Genomic DNA, 24,940 nt, shown 5'->3' on the forward strand with positions numbered 1-24,940 from the left:
CACTTCTTTCATATGTAAATCGCAAAACTTTTTTTAAAAAGTTACATTCTCAGGTTAACTTTAACAATTGGTGTCAGCCAGCTAATATGTTGAAGGTGAAGGCCCCCTGTGTGCTGTTGTCTGTGCCATAATGTTTAGATGGATTCTAATCTAAAAAATGAGTTAATAGAGTCTTATATGGATTCATGCAATTTTTGAGTGAAGTACAACATAACTCTGCAAGTACGAATTCACCCCACAAACGTACGTGTGCATGTGAGTTTTTGTGTGTGTGTGTCTGTCTGTCTGTCTGAGGTGAGGGGGGGTGGTTGTGAGTGAGAGTGTATATGTGTGTGTATGTGAGTGTAAAGGGGTCTAAGTCTGTGAGAGGGTGCAGGTGTGAGTGTGGGAGTGTGTGTGTCTGTAGGCGTGTCCGCGTGTGTGTGTGTGCCTTGGTAGGGGGTTGTGTGTATCTGTGAGAGAGATTGTGTGTGTGTGTAAAGGGGTCTAAGTCTGTGAGAGGGTCCATGTGCGAGTGTGCACCTGTAGGAATGTGTGTCGGTGTCTATGTGCGTGTCTGTGTATAGGTGTGTCTGCATGTACGTGTGTGTATAGGAGTTCCTGTGTGTGTGTACAGGAGTGTGTGTGTGTGTGTGTGTGTGTGGTGTGCAGTGTGATCATCTGTAATGTGACATGAACCCAAGGTCCCGGTTGAAGCCCTCCCTATGGGTACCGAACTTAGCTATCAGCCTCTGCTCAGCCACTTTTCGCTGCTGCCTATCCTGAAGTCCGCCTTGGAGGATGGTCACCCGAAGGTGCGAGGTCGAATGTCCTGGACCACTGAAGTGTTCCCCAACTGGGAGGGAACACTCCTGTCTGTTGATTGTTGTGCGGTGTCCATTCATCTGTTGTCATAGCCTTTGCTCGGTTTCACCAATGTACCATGCCTCAGGGCATCCTGGCCTGCAGCGTATGAGATAGACAATGTTGGCTGAGTCACATGAGTACCCCCCATGTACATGGTGGGAGGTGTCCGCACGCGTAATGGTGGTATCAATGTCCACACTCTGACACGTCTTGCAGCACCTACCGTGACAGGGCTATATGGAGTTGTCCTGAAAGCCGGGCAGTTTGCTACGAACAATGATCTGTTTGAGGTTTGGTGATTGTTTAAAGGCGATCAGTGGATGTGTGGGGAAGGTCTTGGCGAGGTGCTCATCCTCATTGATAGTGTGTTGCAGGCCGCGAAGAACATGACATAGTTTTCTGGCTCCTGGGAAGTACTGGACAACGAAGGGTACCCTGTCGGCTGCAGTTCGTATCTATCTCCAGGAGTTCATGTCACACTACAAGTGACCACCATTGCACTATACACACACATTCTTACTTGTGCACGTGCGTATACATACATACACACACGCACGCACGCACACACACACACAGACACACAGACAGACACTTACACACACTCCCCCACACTCTCACATGCACCTGCTCACAGACTTAGACCTTTACACTCACATACATACATACTCTCTCACAGTCACTCACAATCCCTCCACCCCAGACACACACACACATGCACACATACACATATACGTTTGTGAGGTGAATTTGTACTTGCAGAGTTACATTGTACTTTGCTCAAAAATTGCATGAATCCATGTAAGACTCTTAACTCAATTTTCTGATTAGAATCCATCTAAACATTATGGCACAGACAACAGCACATAGGGGGCCTTCACCTTCAACATATTATCTGGCTGACTCCAATTGTCAAAGTTAACCTGAGAAGATAACTTTTAAAAAAAAGTTTTGCGATTTACATATGAAAGAAGTGAAACTAACATGGTCATTCTAACAGATGAGAGACTTAACAAACAATCAAGGTTTTTTTAAAGTATAATGTCAGTTACATCACACTGTAAACTTTTGCTAGAAATTCTGTGTCTTACAATTGGGTGTACTCCACAACCACCTGATGAAGGAGCAGCGCTCCAAAAGCTAGTGCTTCCAATTAAACCTGTTGGACTATAACCTGATGTTATGTGATTTTTAATTTTGTACACCCCAGTCCAACACCGGCATCTCCAAATCATAACTACCATAGAAGAGGAATTCTTAGACTATACCAGATGGTTTTTTGGACCAACACATTGAGGAACTAATTGGATAACGGGCCATCTTAGACTGAGTACTGTGCAATCAGAAAGGAATAAATGGTATTGTCATTGTGAGTGATCCCTTGGAGATGAATGATAGATGTCGTTGATTCTGAGACCTGGGTCCTGGTAAACTGCGATGGCATGAGGCATGATTTGGCTACGATGGACTGGGAAAGTGGCTGATAGGAAAGACAGTGAATAGGCAATGGCAAATATTCAAAGAGTGAATGAGTGAACCACAAAAATTGTTTATGCTTTTATGGTGCAAGTAAAAGATGTGGGGGAGTGACATTGCTAATCAGAGATAATATCACAGCTGAAGAAAGGGAGGCCGTCGAGGAGGATTTGTCTACTGAGTCAGTATGGCTGGACGTCAGAAACAGGAAAGGAGCAGTCACTTTATTGGGAGTTTTCTACAGAACCCCCATTAGCAACAGAGACACAGAGGAGCACATTGGGAGGCGATTTTGGAAAGGTGCAGAAGTAACAGGGTTGATGCATGGGTGACTTTAATTTCCATAATACTGATCAGAACCTCCTTAGTTCAAATAGTTTGGATAGAACAGTTTTTGTCAGGTGTGTACAGGAAGGATTCCTGACTCAATATAGGTGCGACGAGAGGGGAGGCCATTTTGGATTTTTGTGAGGAACAACAGGATGGCCAGAGTGAGGGTAGGGCCTATTAGGGATAGTGGAGGGAAGTAGTACTTGGAATCACAGGAGGTAGGAGAGGTCCTTAATGAATACATTGCTTCAGCATTCACTACTGAGAGGGACCTTGATGTTTGTGAGGACAGCATGAAACAGGCTGATATGCTCAAGCAGGTTGATGTAAGGAGAAGGATGTGCTGAAAATTTTGAAAAACATAAGGATACATGAGTCCCATGGGCCAGATGGGATATACCCATGATTACTACGGGAAGCGAGGGAAAAGGTTGCTGTGCCTTTGGCAATGATCTTTGCATCCTCACTGTCCACTGGAATAGTGCCTGGTGATTGGAGAGTGACAAATGTTATTCTCTTGTTCAAGAAAGTAAATAGGGATAACAGATCAGTCAGTCTTATATCTGTAGTGGGCAAATTATTGGAGAGGATTCTGATAGACAGGAATTATGATTACTTGGAAAACCATAGTTGGATTAGAGATAGTCAGATGGCTTTGTGAGGAGCAGGTGATGCCTTACAAGTCTTATTGAATTCTTTAGCCATTTGGCAAAACACATTGATGAAGGTAGAGCAATGGATGTGGTGTATAGGGATTTAGCAAGGCGTTTGATAAGTTTCCCCATGGTAGACTCATACAGAAAGTAAGGAGGCATGGGATACTGGGAAATCTGGCTGTTTGGATATAGAATTGGCTGGCCCATAGAAGACAGAGGGTGGTAGCTGATGGAAGTATTCAGCCTGGAGCTCGGTGACTAGTGGTGTTCCACAGGGATCTGTTCTGGGACCTCTGCTCTTTGTGATTTTTATAAATGACTCGGATGAACAAGTAGAAGGGTTGGTTAGTACATTTGCCAATGAAACAAAGGTTGGTTGAGTTGTGGATAGTGTGATGGGCTGTTGTAGTTGCAACGGGACATCGACAGGATGCAGAGCTGGCCTGAGAAGTGGCAGATGGAGGTCAACCTGGAAAAGTGTGAAGTGATTCATTTTGGAAGGTGGAATTTGAATATAGAATACAGGGTTAAAGGCAGGATTCTTGGAACAGAGAGATCTTGGGGTCCATGTCCATAGATCCCTCAAAGTTGCCACCCAGGTTGATAGGGTTGTTAAGACGACATATGGCGTGTTGGCTTTCATTAGCAGAAGGATTGAGTTTAAGAGCAGCGAGGTTATGCTGCAGCTGTATAAAGCCCTGGTGAGACCACAGTTGGAATATTATGTTCAGTTCTGGTCACTTCATTACAGGAAGGATGTGGAAGCTTTAGAGAGGATGCAGAGGAGATTTACCAGGATGTTGCCTGGACTGGAGGACATGTCTGATAAAGAAAGGTTAAGGGAACTAGGGCTTTTCTCATTGGAGCAAAGAAAAGTGAGAAGTAGATAGAGGTGTACACGATGGTGAGAGGCATAGATAGAGTGAATAGTCAGAGACTTTTTCCCATGGCAGAAATGGCTATCACGAGGAGACGTGATGGTTGGAGGAAGATTTAGGGGAGGTGCCAGAGATTGGTTCTTTACACAGAGAGTGGTGGTTGCATGGAATGCACTACCAGCGGTGGTGGTAGAGTCAGATACATTAGCAACATTTAAGTGACTGTTGGATGGGCACATGGATGGTAGTAAAATGAAAGGTGTGTAGGTTAGTTTGATCTTAGAATAGGATAAAAAGTCGGCACAACATTGAGGGCCAAAGGGCCTCTACTATTCTATGTTTTATGTAAGTGCGCAAAGACAACAGTGGCCAAACCATGGCTTACCAGGGAAACTAGAGAAAGTATTAGATTCAAAGAAGAGGCAAAACAAATTGGCAAGAAAAATGAATAGACCTGAAGATTGGCAACAGTTTAAAATTACATACTTCTTGAAGAGTTGCATCACAGATAGACAGGGTGGTTAAGAAGGTGTTTAGCACAGTTGCCTTCATTGCTCAGACCTTTGAGTACACAAGTTGGGACATCATGTTGTGGTTGCACAAGATGTTGGTGAGGCCACTTCTGGAGTACTGTGTACAGTTCTGGTCGCCCTGCTATAGGAATGGGATTATTAAATTGGAAAGGGTTCAGAAAAGATTTACCAGGACATTGCCAGGACTGGAAGAGCTTTGAGGTATAAGGAGTGTTGGATAGGCTGGGTCTTCATTCACTGGAGTGTAGGAGGTTGAGGGATGACCTTATAGCGGTTTATAAAATCATGACAGGCATTGATAAGGTCAATAGTAAAGGTATTTTTGCCAGGGTAGGGAAGTTCAAAACTAGAGGGCGTATTTTTAAGGTGAGAGCAGAAGGATCTTAAAGGGACCTGAGGGACACCTTTTTCACACGGTTGGTGGTTTGTATGTGGAATGAACTGCCAGAGGAAGCGGTGGGTGTAGGATAGGTACATGAATAGGAAAGGTTTCGAGGGATATGGGGCAAACATAGGCAAATGGGACTAGTTTAGTTTCTGAAACTTGGTCAGCATGGATGAGTTGGACCGAAGGGCCTGTTTCTGTCCTTCTTTATTCTCTGACTCTAAGATCTAATCTGCAATATCTTGACCTGGTAGTAATTACTCTGATCAAAACAGGGTGTAATGCTCTGCAACAGGAATTAGTGAATGTCCTGCCCTGACACCCAGTCCTCATTTTTCAAGGAAAAGGAATAATCCACACTCTACCGGGCAGCTGGGCCTGCACACACTCAGCAGATACTAGCCCAGCTCCCATCCTGAATACTCCAGAAATCCTTGGGAATGGAAATCGAAATTTGAAGGTACCTGATGAAGGTAGGACTATTGTACAATAAGTTGAAACTTTATTGCTGGAACAGCACAGCAGGTCAGGCAGCATCCAGGGAACAGGAGATTCGACGTTTCGGGCACAGGCCCTTCTTCAGGAATTGTACAATAAGTCAGTGCAAACAATTAAAAACAATGGAGAAGAATAACAGATTTCAAGATTACTCTTACTGTCTATGAAATTTGAAAGTTTATCTTAATTAGTCACCCAGCACCTCGATTTGTAAGTTTTCATCTTGAAATTTAAATCTGATCATACCTTTGTCCCTCTTTATTTCTATAACCTTCACCAAATCTACAAATCACCCTATCTCCACTCGCAAGTTTCTTATCTCAAACTCTCTTCAGGTTAAAACATCATAATTCACAGCCAGAATGCAAAAAAGTAAGAAGATGAACCTTAAAGAAAACTCATTCTCGAAGTAGCTCATCTTAATAAGCTGAAATGTATGTTCATGTGAAGTATTCAAGAAGAGATTAATAATTGAGAGAAATATTTGGAGTCTTTAAGCTAACACAGGGTTGGGTTGGATATCACATCTGAAATATTGCACATTGAATAGTACAACAGAATGTCAATAAGATTATCTGCTCATGCCCCCCCAAGTTTAGAGGAGGCAAAAATAGAAATTTCTGGAAACACTCAGCAGGTCTGGCAGCATCTGTGAAGAGAAATTGGAGTTAATATTTCAGGTCGAGTGACCCTTACTCAGAACTCACAGGAACCTACCACCTGTTCTGAGGAAAGGTAATTGACCCAAAACGTTAACTCCAATTTCTCTCCACAAATGTTGCCAGACCTGCTGAGCTTTTCCAGAAATTTCTATTTTTGTCTCTGATGTACAGCATCCACAGTTCTTTTGGGTTTTTATTAGTCTAGATGAGGATTTGAAGGTCAAAATCTTTATACTCAAGTGACAGCACCATTTTACAACTGAGTCTAGCAAAATGGCAGTAAAGCGGAGTCAAAATCTTTTTCCTAAGAAAAAGATGAACTGATGAAATATTAACGAGTTTTATCCCACCTTATCCCATTCCCAACCTTCCAACTCAGTACTGTCCTCCTAACCTATCTATCGTCCTTCCCATCTATCCACTCCACCCTTCTCTCCTACCTCTCATCTTCTTTCCCATCTTTATCTACCTATAGCATTCTCAGCTACCTTCCCCCCAGCCCCATTTATCTCTCAGCCTCCTGGCCCACAAGCCTCATTCCTGATGAAGGACTTGTGCCCGAAACGTCGATTCTCCTGCTCCTCGGATGCTGCCTCACTCTCTCCTATTAAACAGTTAGAAGAACTGAGCAGATAAGAAGAAATCTATATTTGTAATGAAGGAAGCGGGCTTTTAGGAATGAAAGAGTCCACCCCAGGTGGCGATATTTGTTGTTTGCCAATATCAACAACAGTAGGATTTGACTATAAATTTAAATAGGTGAATGTGAGGACTGCAGATGCTGGAGATTAGAGTCAAGATTACAGTGGAATGCACAGCAGGTCAGGCAGTATCTGAGGAACAGGAAAATCTATCAGGAATTCCTGATGAAGGGCTCTTGCCCGAAATGTTGATTTTCCTGTTCCTTGGATGCTGCCTGGCCTGCTGTCTATTTCCAGCACCACTCCAATCTTGAGGAAATTTAAACAGTAGATCACCAAGAGCCAGATTATCAACTGTAAAGCAAGAACAGAAGTGGCTCAACAGTGGAACTCCACCTGCAATGTGTTTCCTTGCAGCATAGTCCTTGATTTCTTTCTATTCTGATATTTTACATTTCTAAATTCTGTCTAGTACTGGTAATTTAAAATTTATCAAAATTCATGTATACCATAGCAACTATAATCCCAGGTTCAGGTTCATTTGGCCTCTTAAGCACCCTCGACCTCGACATTTCCCCCCCACCCCCCCCCCCCCCGAACTTAAAGATGGGTGTGACACTGAGTGGACAGGACAAATCAGCCACTGCGGTCTTGGTGACTGCAACGGAACAGTCTCCTCACAGTCCCACTGACATAAACAGAGGGCCACCTTATCTAACAAACTCCCACAGAATTCTGTAGATCTGCAATGTTAACTTCATCTCTCTCTCTCTCCCCTTCACTCTCTGCAGATGCTGCCAGATTTGCTGAGCATTTCCAGCATTTATTTACAACTCCCACAGAGACCTGGCAGTCAGCGCTTCACATATTTGAGCGACTTTTGCGGGGTTTAGGTGGCTCCTCTGCCAAAGTCATGACAGATGGGTGGAAAAGCCCTGAGGATTCCCCCCCCCCCCCCCCTCCTACCCACAACCTCCCTCTCACAGCCCCTTGTGAGAAAGGCATTGAATGTGTATCGCATAACAAATCAGGTTTAAATTTATACCTTTGAAAACTATACAAAATACACAGATTCCTACCTCTGAAGTTTTGACATATGCTTTTCTCACACTACATTCTGCACCAAAAACACAAATTCACAATGTTTACTTCAATATTCAAAACATGGTCAGACCACTGTTTCAGAGTCTGTCTATTACTTCTCAGAATTGTACTCCACTCAACTTGGCTTGAAACTGCCATAATAGTGTGGTGACCGTTTTGGTGTTTAAAATTCTGTTCCCAAGTCACAGAAACCACAATCGAAACAAAAAGCTCTTTAAGTTTCATTCCTACTTACTGATCTGTGTATTGTTGCTGACAGTTTGTGCCACAAAAACAATCTTGTTGATTGAACTCCTCCATTATCCGATACCTTCCACAGTTTTCACAGCAGCAGATGCCTTCCATGTGGGACACGTCATTTGCACCACCACCTTCGGTAATGCCTTCTGTTGTGACATACAGTAAGGAAACAATGGGCAATTTAATTCAGTGACGATTATGTAATAGCCAAACATCATTTACCCTCATCAGTCAACTTAAGTTCCTAATGCTCCTGTGAATTAGCTTTAAAATCTTGGTCCTCATCGTCCTGTCCCACCATACTTTGGGAATCTCCTACAGCCATATATATATTCAGGATGCACTGTCCAATATTTTGACACTGGCCCACTCTTCAGGTACTGTCCTCCTGAAAAAATTTCCTTTAGTTCTCTTACAGTCTTCAAAAGCGAAAGTAAAACCTTTCGCCTTCATTTCCAAATACAATCTTGCACAGTGAAACTGTCTATCCATCATTCCATAAATAATTTTGATAATTTCCTTTACACATTGGAAAAATAACATCTTGGCCAACATCAGAAAACTAACATCACTGAAACAGAATATCAAATCAGTTATTTCACTGATGTTCCCAAATTGGTCACGAAGTTTCTCTACAGTGTAATAATGGCAATGCTTCAGAAATATTTTGTTGTTTGGGAAGTATTTTGGGATGTCTTGAAATTGTAAAACACACCGTATAAATAAGTTGTTTCCTTCTTTCTTCAGATTGATGCCTGATCTTTCCCAGAGCCTCAAAACTGTTTTTCCTTCCTCTCAAGTTTTTAAACCCATCTTGGGATCAACTAGATTCAATCCAAATTATTTTGAAGAGGTTATGATGCTGTTTTCTTTTGATGTTGTGTTGTTATGCTAACTTTAAATTTATAAAAAGGTTAAGTTGAGAAAAGTTTGTAATTCTCCAACAATAAGTGAAGGACTACTTTAAACATTTATCTTTGGAATACTCGATCAAATACTGTTGTACTTCTTATTTGCTACAAATTTAATTTTCTATTCTTTTCGGTTGTAAATATGTCTATTTATAGTAGATAGGTGACCTTAGTCAAAATTGCTCTTGAATGCTGTTTATGACAATTCTTTACTGCCCACGACAGGAACAAACGAGGAAACTTCTTACGGCGCCTTTCTCTCTTCACTATTCTGCAGTATTCTGCAGATCTCCATGAAGGAGGAGAAAGTGATGACTGCAGATGCTGGAGATCAGAGTCGAGACTGTAGTGCTGGAAAAGCACAGCAGGTCAGGTCACATCCGAGGAGCAGGAGAATCGACGTTTCAGGCGTAAGCCCTTCAACATTCATGAAACGTCGATTCTCCTGCTCCTCGGATGCTGCCTGACCTGCTTTTCCAGTACCACACTCATGACTCAGATTTCCGTGAAGGTCAAACCTTCTCAAACTCGTCCCTCAGGCATGGTAACCCTCAGGTTAAACCACTACCAGCTGCCATCTTTATTGACATAGGAGCCCAAAGGTCCTCTGGGACTATAGTGACTTGTATGACAATTCTGCAGTACAGTGATTTCTCCTATATCATGATAGTCACATCCCTGTGCAACCCTGCACTAAAAAAGAATCATGCAATACAAATAACACTGAAAGTGTTGGCGATGCAATCGCGCTTTAGTCAACACATATTTTAAAAGTTCGAGCTTTAGAAACAGCATCCCCTATTCGTCAATCGCATTACAGCGAATTAGTGTTGAAGAAATGCAGATTATAGTAGAACGACCTGTACGTATCATCAAAATATATTAAGAATTCTGTAACAGCAGAACTATAGTCAATCATTCTCCAGAAAATCCTACTTCTAGTTTATCTTCCCTCCTTTGACAATCACCTGTGCCTGACATCATGGATAAGACTTGTAATTTGCTGCATGAAATCCTCAAGCAGAAATACATTTAAAGCATTATCTTTTTCCATAGGCCTTAAAGGCTGAATCCAGTTGAGACTTAATTGAAACAAGGCTCCTCTGTTTAACTGCAAGATCCTTGACTGATTACCATGGAGATTCACACCCAAAGTATCCCATATTTTTGACATTAAGCCTGATATATTTAAGAATACTGAATAATTCACTCTGGTAACATGACAGACCGTGGGTAATTAGTCAGGGTCTGGGGATAAGCAATGGAATTGGGACAAAGAGTGTTGTCTTGTTTTTTATGGCCACAGTGTAACTGGTTCAAAAGTGCTCGATTTCAACACTGAGCACAAGTAAAAGTTGAAGCTTTTAATACACATTCCCTTTCCCCATCACACAGGATAACTGCACTACCCACAAACAACGAGAATCTATGGTCTCCAGAAATTGAGCATTGGGCTTCATTAAACTCAAAGCAAACAAGAGGCCGAGGTCAGAATCACAGGGATCTCAGGGTCAGGAATGGAAGTGGTCCAAGTAATGCCCTGTAAATAATCTAAGTCTGGACTTTATACCCCTCAGAATATAGGCCAAAGGCCAGCTTAAAACTGGAGCTTGGCCCTCACCAAAATGATTTGGGAAGCGCTGATAACTGCTTTAAGATTAAATTTTGGAATGGAAACGTCCCTCAGCTAAGTTCCAGGGCAGAGGGCATGGCAATCACTGGGACAGTGCACTCCAGATCCACCTAGCCTCACTTCCTGGAAGAATAAACCTACCTGTAGTTTTCAAGCACAAGGGACAAATCTACCACCCACCCAAACCTTTGGTGACTAATTGTGGAAAAGGGTCTTTGTAGTGATTGGAGGGAGAGCCAGGCGGATCTTGAGTATAAGATCCCTGATTGAGGTTGTTAACCTGGCCTCATCAGGGAGCACTGGACTGACAGATATAAACAGGAGTCTCAGAGAGTCTCCTCACTCTCGGGACTAGGCTCTCAGGTAGCTAGGTAGAGTTTATGTACTGTGCACATGTAAATAAAAGGTGACTTGGCAACTAGATACCTGGCTCCTTGGAGTTATTTCAGTCTCCAACAGGCATCAATACCCTAATTAACATATCTGAGGCGCCAAACATAACATGCATTTGCTAAGAGAGACATCAGCTTGTTGTATTGTGCAATTTCTTTCAGATTGGCATCATTTCCACATTTTGGATGAAATACCTGTGTCTGGCCTATTTGTTCCCTGTTCCACACTTCCCCAATTCTGCATAGCTGCGCACCCATGTTAACCATACGAAGATCAATTCAGACCTATGTCTGCAAATTTGGTGCAGACTTACTCACAGCTAAGTTGGTGTTCATTTCATTTCCAAAGTATAAGCAAAACTTATCATAATTTCAACCATAGTAATTTTTATTATTATTTACTAAACCTGTAATGACAACACCCTAATATAATATTCTTAGAGAAATCAAGTTGCCCTCTCTTTCCCCTCCTTAGCTTCACAAAGGCACACAAATGCAACTTTAAATGTACACCTGAATTAAATACAAACTACTGTTTATGCATTCATCCAGTTGCTCATACAATGGATATTGTCATTACATAGAAATCACGTTTGAATAATGGAAGCCACGATCATTTATAACACTGACAGCATTCTCTAGGCTAACAGCAAACAAAGAGATTCAGATTATTAAATCTTGCGAGTTGCACTGATGACCATAAGTTTACATAGTTTGGATTTAAGGAGCATATAATTATGTATTAAAACTTGATCCGCAATCTATGTGGGTTAGACTTTGTCAATGCAGCAGCAAAGACTTGATTATTGGGTCAGAATGTGGGAAACAGCTTGTGCAGTGAACAATGCTGGTAATTATTGGCTGAAGAGGGGACCAGGATTGTGTTTAACAAAAACTCCATCCTACCTCTCCCCTTAGCGAGCAATCAGAACAGTTTATAGTAATCTAAAAATCATTAAGAAATTCCTCTGACACAGAAAGTGCCCTAATGCTATTTTAGGACTCAACAGCGTGGAGCACATTGCACACATTATGAGCTTGTTCAGCCAAGTGAAGTCCAAAGGTAACAGATTTTTGTGGCTCCTGCCATATGAAACCCTAGCCAATCCCTCAATCCCTTCTCCAGCCCTCTCAACAATAGCCAGTAGCCTACTGTTGTGATCTTGAGATGCCAGTGTACATTGTTCTTCTTCCCCACCATCACCCGATCATTTGTTAAGTGAGACCCTGCCCACACCAAGCTTCTAATGGCCATAGAAAAGCACTCAGAAGGATTCTTTAACCTGCCATCTCACATGACGATCGCTATTTGAACAGAGAAAAAAAACATGGCACTTGTTCATATCACTAAAGGTGAATTAGTCTCTTCAGGACAAGAAGAAGAAAGGTATTCTATCCTCAGCTACTATTAGATTTCTCATATTTATTTTGACTGTTGACTCCATCTCATTGAAATCCTGGATGATGCTTCATTTGAAAAATATTCAATAGCAGCAGTTCTAACATCCCGCTTTAACTCAAACGCCAAAGTGTTGAAGCATGCTTGAATCTGTAAAAGTTTGCGTAAGCATCTTACTAAATGTAAATAAGCAACTTTGCTTTTTGATGAATTCTGTCGATCATTATATAATTCCTCATCAATCAGGTTTACTCAATCAGTTTACTCAATTAACCTGTCTTAATTTAAGACAGATGTCAGAGGCAGGTTCTTTATGCAGAGTGTGGTAAGGGCGTGGAATGCCCTACCTGCTAATGTAGTCAGCTCAGCCACATTAGGGAGATTTAAACAATCCTTAGATAAACACATGGATGATTTTGGGATAGTGTAGGGGGAGGAGCTGAGAATAGTTCATAGATCGCCGCAACATCGAGGGCCGAAGGGCCTGTTCTGCGCTGTATTGTTCTATGTTCTAAGATGAATGGATAAAACTGCTAATACATGATCGCATCTCATTTTAATGGTTTGGAAACAGCCACATTAAAATCACAGCATCTTCATGATAAAACTGAATTGAAACAGTCAATTTATGAGAGGTGAACAGCATTTCAGTTTCAGGATTATTGTGTACACATAAAGTAATAGCTGAGTACTTTATGACATCACAAATAAATCTTTCAAAAGCTCCATTAACTGAGATAAGCACATACAAATTTATGGTTTGAGGGATAATCTCAATTCAGCCTTCAGTACAATCAGTACAGAATTGCAATCAAAAGACACCACCAGCAGCCAAATATTAGGCATGCTTGTTTTGAGAGTAGAATGCTTGATATAGTAAAAGCACATTCATACATGTACTTTACTTAAAGTGGAGATTAGTCCGGTGATTCTGCAATTACACATTCTCAGCAGGGGCAATGAGTTCTGAAGGAGGGTCACTGGGCTTGAAACGTTGGCTCTGTCTTCACTCCACAGATGCTGTCAGACCTGCCACGTTTCTCCAGCAATTTCTGTTTTTGTTTGTTACTATCATCAGCGGAACGCAACGAGGAAACTGAGAACATACAAACCACAATTCTCACTCAAAAATTAATTGACAGATAAGAGTAAACTGCATGCCTTCCAGGTTTTTTGGATATTTCACGCCCTGTAAGGTGCTCACGAGTGCCATATTGCAGAATCACCAAGAAACTCTGAGCAGCTCATCCGATCAATCCGGAATGTACTACCATTGTCAAATTAGAAAATACTTTCCAACTAGAAAAGCAGTTAATCATTTGACAAATGCATACCAAGAATGACTATCTACATTGTAAAGACAGAATGGATTCACCACCTATGAAGAACTTCAAAAATGCATGCTCTCATGTTAACTATATAGAAATACAAGTACAATCAACAAAACTAATTTGTTCAATTTTCAGTTTAAAACTCTTTCATTATTCACAACTTAAGAGCAGATAACATTCTCTGAAAGCTTTCTCAGCCTAGAGGCTGCTCTATTATTAGCTACTTCTTAATTTCCTCGGCTCAAAGTCTGCACTTTCTTCCTCTCCCATTCAATCTTGCAAGAGCAATGGCCTGTGCATTTTCACTGGGATTCTTCATCTTGTTTACTGCAATATTATAAGAACTGCTTCTGAAACCTCAAGAAGCAGCACTGTTTTTCCAGACTGCTAACTCCTTCGCAAAAATTGCTGACGACAATCAGGGTAACTCCCAAAGCAATCTCTCCTGATGCCTTACCTTACCCACTGTTACCTCTTTCAGTATCCTTTTCTTACTCAGTCAGCACATTATTTTAGCCTCTAAATCTCAACTGTGAATCCACTTTCCGACTATTATTTGCGTCCAAATGCTTTTGTTACTGATTTATCATTTTTCACTGCCCAAATATGGTTTTGCATTGCTATGTATTGAACAACTGTGTACGTTTCAAAGAAATTTATAAAAATATACACAACTGAGGGATAAACGTTTCCTACTTTTTAAAAATTTGACAAGCTTTGATCACTAATTGGGGGCAGTATGGTGGCTCGGTGGTTAGCACTGCTGCCCTCACAGCACCAGGAACACGGGTTGGATTCCATCCTCAAGTGACTGTCTGTGTGGAATTTGCACATTCTCCCAGCGTCTGCGTGGGTTTCCTCCGGGTGCTCCGGTTTCCTCCCACAATCCAAGGGTGTGCCATGCTAAATTGCCCACAGGGATGTGCGGGTTAGGTGCATTAGTCAGGGGCAAATATAGGATAGCGGAATGGGTCTGGGTGGGTTACTCTTCTGAGGGTCGGTGTTGACTTATTGGGTCGAAGGGCCTGTTCCACACCGTAGGGATTCTAATTCTTCTAATGAAAATCTCTATATGTTTTATTTATGTTTGAAGACATCATTTAAAACTGCATTGTATTTCATTGTAAATTTCCCATGTTTTCTATTCTATCAATCATATTTACCCTGCTTGAACAAAGTTCACTACTTTCTTCTAGCTTGTTAAAAAACAAACAAATGCATTCTCTTCTTGCAAACATGGACCCTTATGGTCTCACCTTCTAATTCTTATCTTACAGAGCTATGGGTTCCTATACATTGATAGATAAGACTTTTGGGGAACCAAGTGAAGGTATTGGGCAAGGAAGTGGAACTGATGTCAAAGCCACGATCTTACTGAGTAGCAAAGCAAGATAGAGGGGTTGAAATTACCTACTCCTGCTCCAATATTTTTAATGACTGTGAATACACAAAAAAAACTTGCAATTTTTAAAATCTTACGATATCCCATTTTACAATTAATAATTCATTTAAGAATTGACGCTGTAGTAACTGGGAGAAATGGGAGGCAATTATGCACAAGGTCTCTATTATTAAATCACCATCTATGGGATAGATGTTAGTCGGAGCAGTAGAGAGCTCATCTGTTCTTAGAGCCATAGAGATGTACAGCATGGAAACAGATCCTTCGGTCCAACCTGTCCACTGCAACCAGATATCCAAATCCAATCTAGTCCCACCTGCCGGCACCCGGCCCATATCCCTCCAAACCCTTCCTATTCATATACCCATCCAGATGCCTCAATGTTGCAAATGTACCAGCCTCCACCACATCCTCTGGCAGCTCATTCCATACACGTACCACCCGCTGTGTGCAAAAGTTGCCCCATAGGTCTCTTTTATATCTTTCCCCTCTCACCCTAAACCTATGCCCTCTAGTTCTGGACTCCCCCACCCCAGGGAAAAGACTTTGTCTATTTATCCTATCCATGCCCCTCATAATTTGGTAAACCTCTATAAGGTCACCCCTCAGCCTCCGATGCTCCAGGGAAAACAGCCCCAGCCTGTTCAGCCTCTCCCTGTAGCTCAGATCCTCCAACCCTGGCAACATCCTTGTAAATCTTTTCTGAACCCTTTCAAGTTTCACAACATCTTTCCGATAGGAAGGAGACTAGAATTGCATGTAATATTCCAACAGTGGCCTAACCAATGTCCTGTACAGCCGCAACATGACCTCCCAAATCCTGTACTCAATACTTTGACCAATAAAGGAAAGCAGACTAAACGCCTTCTTCACTATCCTATCTACCTGCGACTCCACTTTCAAGGAGCTATGAACCTACACTCCAAGGTCTCTTTGTTCAGCAACACTCCCTAGGACCTTACCATTAAGTGTATAAGTCCTGCTAACATTTGCTTTCCCAAAATGCAGCACCTCGCATTTATCTGAATTAAACTCCATCTACCACATCTCAGCCCATTGGCCCATCTGGTCAAGATCTGTTGTAATCTGAGGTAACCCTCTCCGCTGTCCACTACACCTCCAATTTTGGTGTCATCTGCAAACTTACTAACTGTCCCTCTTATGCTTGCATCCAAATCATTTATGTAAATGACAAAAAGTAGAGGGCCCAGCACCAATCCTTGTGGCACTCCACTGGTCACAGGCCTCCAGTCTGAAAAACCACCCTCCACCACCACCCTCTGTCTTCTACCTTTGAGCCAGTTCTGTCTCCAAATGGCTAGTTCTCCCTGTATTCCGTGAGATCTAACCTTGCTAATCAGTCTCCCATGGGGAACCTTGTCAAACATCTTACTGAAGTCCATATAGATCACACCTACTGCTCTGCCCTCATCAATCTTCTTTGTTACTTCTTCAAAAAACTCAATCAAGTTTGTGAGACATGATTTCCCACACACAAAGCCATATTGATTATCCTGAATCAGTCCTTGCCTTTCCAAATACATGTACATCCTGTCCCTCAGGATTCCCCCCAACAGCTTGCTTCTCTGAACACATAGAGAATACAACCTAAATAAAAACTGAAAGAACTGCAGTTGCTGGAAATCAGAAACAAAAACAGATATTACTGAGCTCAGCAGATCTGGCAGCATCCGTGAAGAGAAATCAGAGTTAACGTTTCGGGCCCAGTGCTCCTTTCTCAGAATCACAGAATCGAATACAGCTTTAAAACAAGATGGGACATTAGGTTAATGTTTTATCCAAGAGACAGCAGTGAAATATCAGATTATATGGTAAATAAGATGTGGTCCCAAAATCTTTTCACTCAGAGCTAGAAGTGTAGCATTGAGTTATTTTTCAATAATTAATAACTTTGACCTGATTAAGCATGTGAGCAATTACATTAGATTCTGTTTATTTGTTGCTAATGTCAAAAAAATTTAGATTATGAAAAATGCCACATGGTCAAAAGGAAGGTCATGGGTTGATGGCTTTTATGGCTCAAGCTTATGTAAATCTAAGTAAAGGATGAAAACAGTTTTGAAGCCAAAGCAGCTTTTAATCAGAATACAGTTCTGTGAGTTTTAATTGGTCTCATTTTGTAACTTCAAAGTACATAACAGACGTGTGTATATTAGTTTTGTTGGTTAATTTAAGATTTAACTTGCTTTGGGCATCAACAGTTGTTGGTTCTTTCAGTTAAAGGACATTGATAGATGCTGGAGAACATTCACTAGTGTCAGCTGGGATGATATTAAATCACTAGAAGGTAACACCAAACTTCTATCCATGGACTTTCTGTTGTCATGACATCATGGAAAATGCCTATGCAGTTGGTAAGCTAAGAGAAAGAAACTATAACAAAAGACATGATCTTACTAATGATTTACACGTCAAAGAGCAGATCATAGAGTCATAGAGATGTACAACATGGAAACAGACCCTTCGTTCCAACTTGTCCATGCCGACCAGATCTCCCAACCTAATCTCGTCCCACTTTCCAACACCAGGCCCATTTCCCTCCTAACCCGACAATCGGAAAGGATTTCAGTGAGATGACCATCACTTTTAAATCAATCAATTTGAAATTGGACAGATACTACCTGATCAATCCAATATTGAACATTAATTGTTTCTGCAATAATAAGCCAATTAGAGTTCAGGATGCCTTTGATCATGCAGCAGGTAGTGATGAGTGAGTCAATTAGTGATGATTCTTTGTGAGTCAGTATACAAGGGAGGACGTCTGAAGACAGATCGACACGTTCAGACAACAGAAGGGAACAAAACATCTGCGCCCAATAAATGAGTGTCATAAACTGGCATCATGTAGTGGACTGGACCATATATCTAATCAGGAATTCAAAACTTTTGATTGATCCTCTCAATTGGATGGCATTTGTGCAATAGCTAGAGATAACTTCTGTTCAAGAGATCAAAATGTAGAATTGTTTTGGATAGAGATGAGGAATAATCGGGGAAAGATGGTTGGGGGGGGGGGGGGGGGGGGGGGGTCAGGCACCCATACATTAAAAACAAAGTGGGACAAAGGACACTGCTTCCTAATGATAAAGGGACAGCAATATCATGACACTTGTTGACCTAGAAAGAAACTGAAAAAAATCAGTTTGGCACTAGTAGTCTGGTTGAGAAGCTCATGGAATGGTTTTGATCTGATATTCTGAAACCAACCACAATGGAGGCCATATTAGGCTCAATGTTATGTAACATCATAGGATTAATTGTTTTCTTTGGAGGTATGGTACCCCTAGATGACCAGAATACAATTGAATTCCACAACCAGTTTGAAAGTGAGGCAATTGGGTGTAAAATTAGCATTTTAAACCTAAACCACAAGCATGAAACATGAGGTACTCAGTGCACTGATACACTATGCTGCGGGTGGGGGGTGTTGGAGGATCAATAGAGTCACAGTGACGAATTTTTAAGGACATACCCCCTCCTTCTTCTCAAGCCCAGCTGATCCTATCTTTCCTCAAATGTCAGTCCTGCCATCCCAGGAATCAGTCTGGTGAACGTTCACTGGACTGCCTCAATAGCAAGAATGTCCTTCCTCAGATGAGGAGACCAAAACTGTAAACGATACTCAACATGTGGCCTCACCAAGGCCCAGCATAACTCCGATACTCAAATCCTCTCACTATGAAGGCCATCATGCCATGAGTTTTCCTCACTGCTTTCTGCACTTGCATACCAACCTTCAGTGACTGCTCCCTGCATGTCTCCCAGGTCTCGTTGCACCTCACCTTTTCCTAAACTGACATCATTCAGATAATAATCTGCCTTCCTGTCTTTTTGCTACCAAAGTGGACAACCTCACATTTCTCCACATTATATTGCATTTGCCAACTATGTGCCCACTAAGCCAGCCTGTCCACATCACCCTGCAGTCTCTTAGCATCCTCGTCGCAGCACACATTGCCACCCAGCTTTGTACTGTCTGCAAAAATATACTGAAGGAGGGAAGATCAGTAATGTGCTCACCCAGAACACCAGACCAGGGCTAGAAAACTGACCTGACAAAAATTGGGAAGGTAAACAATATCCACTCACTTTTCCTTCATGGGTGCCAGCAATAAAAACTTGAAAATAATTGCTAACCACCTAATTTATCATACTGCACTGGGGTTAATTATGAATCTAACAGCATATGTTACACCTCCCTTAACAAGAATTACTTGCATAAAATGCTTTATGCCCATGTTTTCTCATTCCCACCTGGCATTCAAACAGTCACCCAGCACAACTTCTCTAAGTACAAAACAAAATAAAACCGCTGGAAAATCTCTTTGGCTAAGTCAAAATATCTCTCTTCAAATACCTCCAAGTAACACAACTGAGTTTGGCAACTCTCTTTTTCTTTCATTCTATGTTATTCACAGCATGTAATGAAATTAAATAATAGGCAGTGACCACGCTTACACCTGTCAGCCATGTAAGGATTTATTCCAGAGTCTCCAAATAACACCGAACGCCTGTTCTGGGAAATGGCAGTACAGCCATTATGGTTAGAAAAGGGATCCATATACTTGTAAACCTCAAAGAAAATTGATATTTAAACACCAAAAGGGCTTTCCTCCATTATTCAGTGTTTGTTGTTTCTTTACCTTGAACATTAGATGCTTCACTGTAAGCACTAATCCTTATATTTGTCGGCTCTTCAGCAATCTGTGCACTGGAAGCTCCATCCTGTTCTTCAGTCGTAATAATTTCCAGGGCTCCAAATTCATTCATTCGAAACTAATAAGAAAATTAAAGATTTAATAGTATTATTATATCGGAACAACACTTCTCAGATGGCAATCTAACAAACAAGAACAGTAATGCACCAAAACAGTCTTTGGGATAGGGAAGTGTTGGCATTAGTTCACTTAAATTAATGTTCAAACACTGAACGGACAGCATTTGATTACACAACAAACAGGAGGAGAGGTTCCAAAACGAGAAATGTACATTGTGACTTGTGTCTGCAGCAACACATATTTACATACTTAGGTTACATTTAAGAATCTCTTTATCCAAGAGCAGATCACAAAACTAATGCTCATTCTCAAAAAAAGGTAATATAACCATTGAAAACCTTGGAAATAAATTACAACTTACACCAAGAACGTTTTATTCTGATTTTAATGTTACTCTGTTACGCAAGTCCGATCCACAATCCCATACTGATGATGAACTAAGACAGGTAGTGGTTTATTTCAAATGTCTGTCATAATATCCTGTATGTGAAAGAAGCACAGGCGGCCTCAACTTGCAATTTTCATCTCATCTCTCCGAAAGTATAACTCATCATACTTAAGTGTTAACTAGAATGATCAAGAAACTCAAAGCATGAGGGATAACTTAGTCAAGAACATCTGCTTTGGCGAAAACATGATTAGGTAGCAATGATACATGTTCCGTTCAGAGAAACCCCAATAAAAATCAGGGCAACTGGCTTCAAATAAACATTCTAAGCTGTGAACGACAATCAATACATATTACCTCTGGGTTTCTGGTCTAGGAGAATTCATTCATGTGATTGGCTATTGATGCTGTGAGATTACATCAGTTTTGCCTGAAGATCCACTTGGGCTGATATTAACAACAGCGCAGAAGAAAACTACCACACACACCTCATCTCTTTGGGAGCTTCTTTCTTCAAGGTCAATGAGAAATACTGTTACTTCACCACTGCCTGCAAGTGCTGTGCTATCAATGATTATACTGTTCTCAAAATTTTGCTTGCATGTCCCAAAGGAATAATTGGTACCAAATAAATCCTGTGGTTTGTAAGATATAAAAGGGTGAAAGATGAAGAAAAAGGAGCAGCCAATGGCTGAGAATTCTTGAAACAGGAATGTGGTTTGGAACTCTTTTCCACTTGCAACAATTAACGCAAAGATAATTCATTTTAAATTTGGAGTTGAGAGGTATTTATTATCCAAGTGTTGTGAAGGACATGTGGCAAAGGCATGCATATGGAAGTCTGCAGACCAACTGAAAGAAACAAACCAGCATTTTTGTAGCAATTTACAATTGACAGGGTGAGGGTGGGGTGGCTCACTGAGTTGACTGGATGGCTACTTATTGCAGAGTAATACCAACAGTGTGGGTTTAGTTCCCACATCAGCAGTAGTTACCATGAAGACTCCTCCTTCTCAACCACTCCCCGGAGACATGATGACCCTCAGCTTAAAGCAATCGTCTCTCTCAAATGAGAGCGAGCAGCCGTACCATCTGATAAAACAGTGCTGGCTTCACCTTTACAGTCAATGGGAATGCATTCCAAGTGCAATCACTATGTATTATGGGAACCTGAGCAGTCAATCTGTGCATAGCATGGTCCCACAAACAGAAGCGACCAGACAGTTTGTTTTATTGAATTGGAGAAATTTGAAGTAATCACTCAGAAATTGGATTTGATACATAGAGTCAGAGGCAGAAATGTGCAGCACGGAAACAGACCCTTCAGTCCAACTCGTCCATACTGACCAGATATCCCAACCTAATCTAGTCCCACCTGCCAGCACCCGGCCCATATCCCTCCAATCTCTTCCTATTCATATACCCATCCAGATGTCTTTTAAATTTTGCAAATGTACTAGCTCTTCCTCTGGCAGCTCATTCCAGACACATACCACCCTGCGTGAAGAGGCTGCCCCTTAGGTCTCTTTTATATCTTTCCCCTCTCACCCTAAACCTATGCCCTGTAGTTCTGGACTTCCCCACCCCAGGGAAAATACCTTGTCTATTTATCATATCCATGCCCCTCATGATTTTATAAACCTGTATAAGCCTTTGACACTCTAGGGAAAACATGTCTCGTAAATCACCCATTGTGCATTGAACTGAAAAATACCACTATCTCTGATTCCATTGTCTTCCTGTTGCTGCTCCTGTTCTCTTCTTTGGGTGGGAGGTGTGGGAACATCTCTGTTCAAATCATTTGGAGTGGAGTGAGGTTTGCACTGAAAATATAGTCCACAGTTGCCTCCAATTCAAGTTTACTTCCCTATTACTCATTATTTAGACGTTTCCACTTCTGTCTTGTATCCCTTTGCCTTTCTTGCATCCATCTCTTTCCTGTCATCCCATCATTCCACTTAAACTTTCAACAACATACTGGGATCCCCACTTTCTCCTTAATTTGCTGCTGTTCTCCTCACCGTTAATTCTCCAACCATTCCCCTGCACAATATCCATTCCTCCTTTATTGCCAAATTCAATGAATCCAAAGCCAGGGGTCCCATCACCCTCTAATATTCTCCTTTCCTATGTGTTTACCTCAAAAGGGTTTTGTTTGTTTTGAAATTCAAACCTTTTCAAAACAAAAATTGATCATAATTAAGAAATATTTTGTTATTTATAGCTTTCTCTCTCTGCTCAGAAATATTAGAATCCAAGTCTCAAGTGACAGCAATTAAGTATTGATATTTTCCAATATTAAACAAAAGAGAAATGAGATAGATAGTTGACTTTTAATTCACTAGTTAATGTTTTTACAAACCACACATTAAATTAATATGTGCTCGCCATAAAACTCCATACCCTTTCCTAATTTTTTCAATTACAATGCGAGTTCAATGGCACAGATGATATCTAGCTTAAGACAATAGATACACCTGGCTTTGCTCTGCAGTGACTCAGATGTTCTCATGAAACCAAACAAGAACATTGGCTAAAGGGAGATACAAAGAGGCATCCATTCTCAGTTTCGATTCAGCAATGATATGCCTGGTTAAATTAGTTGTACCTCACCAACAAGTGGTTCAAATTGTAATCTCCATTACAAACACAACCACAGGAAGCACCTTATGGTTGCACTTGAGCTTTGGCTGAAATGGAGAGATCCTGCGCCTTGCAGTCAGTGTAGACATGTCCCTGGTTTGTCATACCTGCCATTGTTAGGCAAATGAGGGATTTTTCCCGGAAAGAAAATGATGGACCCGCCCACAAATTTCAAACCCACTCTCCCATTTCTGTTTCTTCCATTTTCTCTAACCCAAGTCTGTTCAATGCCTTCCTCAGTTTAAAACATTTTCACCAAATTATTGAAAACAATTCAAAAGATGTGTGTGCAATGAGAACACTGTCGCTATCTCCTTGTTTTCACGCAAGGCCCATCAATACCTCTTTGCACGATAAAAAGCTTTTGTTCAAAAACTACCTCAATGTCTTTGTTCTTTTAAAACGATTTTTAAAAATAACTAGTGTGGACAATGCCAGAAACAAAACAAAATATTCAAATTAAAGTAATGAGCTGAACGATATGGATTGACAAATTGTACAACATTAAGCACAATCCATCTGCTTAAACTATAAAGGCTATTTTCACATCAGTTCACACAGACCCGAGTGAAAATATCAAGTTGAAATCCAGGTTTCTGGAAAAATGCTGTGGTTTTCATGTAAAAACATTAACCAGGTATTAAATAACACAAATTACATTTCAATTGATTTTTTGGTAATATATTTATTTACATAGCATAAACCTTTATTTAGCAATTACTGCTGTTGAGAATAAAAGACCAACTGAAAAGTTTGCTGAAAACATTTGAATATGCAAGGACCCAGTGACCAGATTGTACAGAGTAATCCCTTAACATAAGGACAACCCCTTGCAAACTTGAACAGATATATATGATGGGCAAAAGTTGATATCAAGCTGTAAAGATGGACAGTTATTTTGTGGATAAATTTGTCATAAGAACACATACAAGTATACAATGAAAAAGCCAACTAAACCACCAAGACTCCAAAACTCATTTACACTATTAAGTCTCCATAACTTACAGGAGTATAATTCCTCAACGTTCAGAATTAAGGTACAGAAGCATTCATGTGCAGTAATTTTGTGGTGAATCCTGCATTCCCAAGTAGAACTGACCAAGAGCAGACAGACCGACAGAGCTATAACATCATACTACTGAATTTCTAATGTGCATTTTATTTAAGTACAGCTTCCAGAGGGAGTACAGGATTGGTGAATCTTCCCTTTTCACAATGAACAGTAACTGATCTCATCCACCTTTCTAAAATTCATCAGGACAGGAAACTAATTTATCATTAGCTAATGCAGAAGCATAACAGTAATAATATTTCAGTTTCCGAACTATTATCAAACCACCAATTAAAATGAAAATTTGCATTTAAACCCTCATCACATTAATTGTGCTTGCTATAAAAATTACATTAAGGCTGTAGTTCATCAGGACAGAACAGAAGACACAATGAAGAGCTACTTCATTCCACAGAGTGGCACAGGTGCAACAACAAAATGCACCTTACCTGATATCCAGCAAACAAGAAGGAATGACAGAAAACAACCATGGACATTCACAGAAATGGGAGAACATAGTAAAACTGCAGGGTTCATTCACTTAACTATATAGGACAAATGTCAGAGGTAGTTTCTTTACTCAGAGCGTAGGAGGAGCATGGAACACATTACCTGCAACAGTAGTAGACTCACCAACTCTAAGGGCATTTAAATGGTCATTGGATAGCATATGGAGGAGAATGGAATAGTGTAGGTTAGATGGGCTTCAGATTTGTTTCACAGGTCAGTGCAACATCGAGGG

At 41.0% G+C, this 24,940-nt stretch overlaps 1 protein-coding gene and 1 pseudogene across 6 annotated transcripts in view; both read right to left on the reverse strand.

Annotated features, from left to right (window-relative positions):
- LOC122549360 (lethal(3)malignant brain tumor-like protein 4) overlaps positions 1-24,940 on the reverse strand; it is a 312,681-nt gene that overhangs the window by 239,565 nt on the left and 48,176 nt on the right. For all 6 annotated transcript variants that reach the window (XM_043689041.2, XM_087986018.1, XM_087986019.1 and 3 more), the window contains 2 exons: positions 19,982-20,114; positions 8,242-8,392 (listed from right to left, as the gene is read on the reverse strand). In XM_043689041.2, coding sequence (XP_043544976.2) covers positions 8,242-8,392; positions 19,982-20,114 — 284 coding nt within the window. The remainder of the gene's footprint in view (positions 1-8,241; positions 8,393-19,981; positions 20,115-24,940) is intronic.
- On the reverse strand, positions 657-7,474 carry LOC148150088 (uncharacterized; annotated as a pseudogene).

This window comes from Chiloscyllium plagiosum, unplaced genomic scaffold, assembly GCF_037043375.1.
Source record: "Chiloscyllium plagiosum isolate Xiang-an unplaced genomic scaffold, Cpla_swu_hap1 HiC_scaffold_4, whole genome shotgun sequence".
Classification (NCBI taxonomy): Eukaryota; Metazoa; Chordata; class Chondrichthyes; order Orectolobiformes; family Hemiscylliidae; genus Chiloscyllium; species Chiloscyllium plagiosum.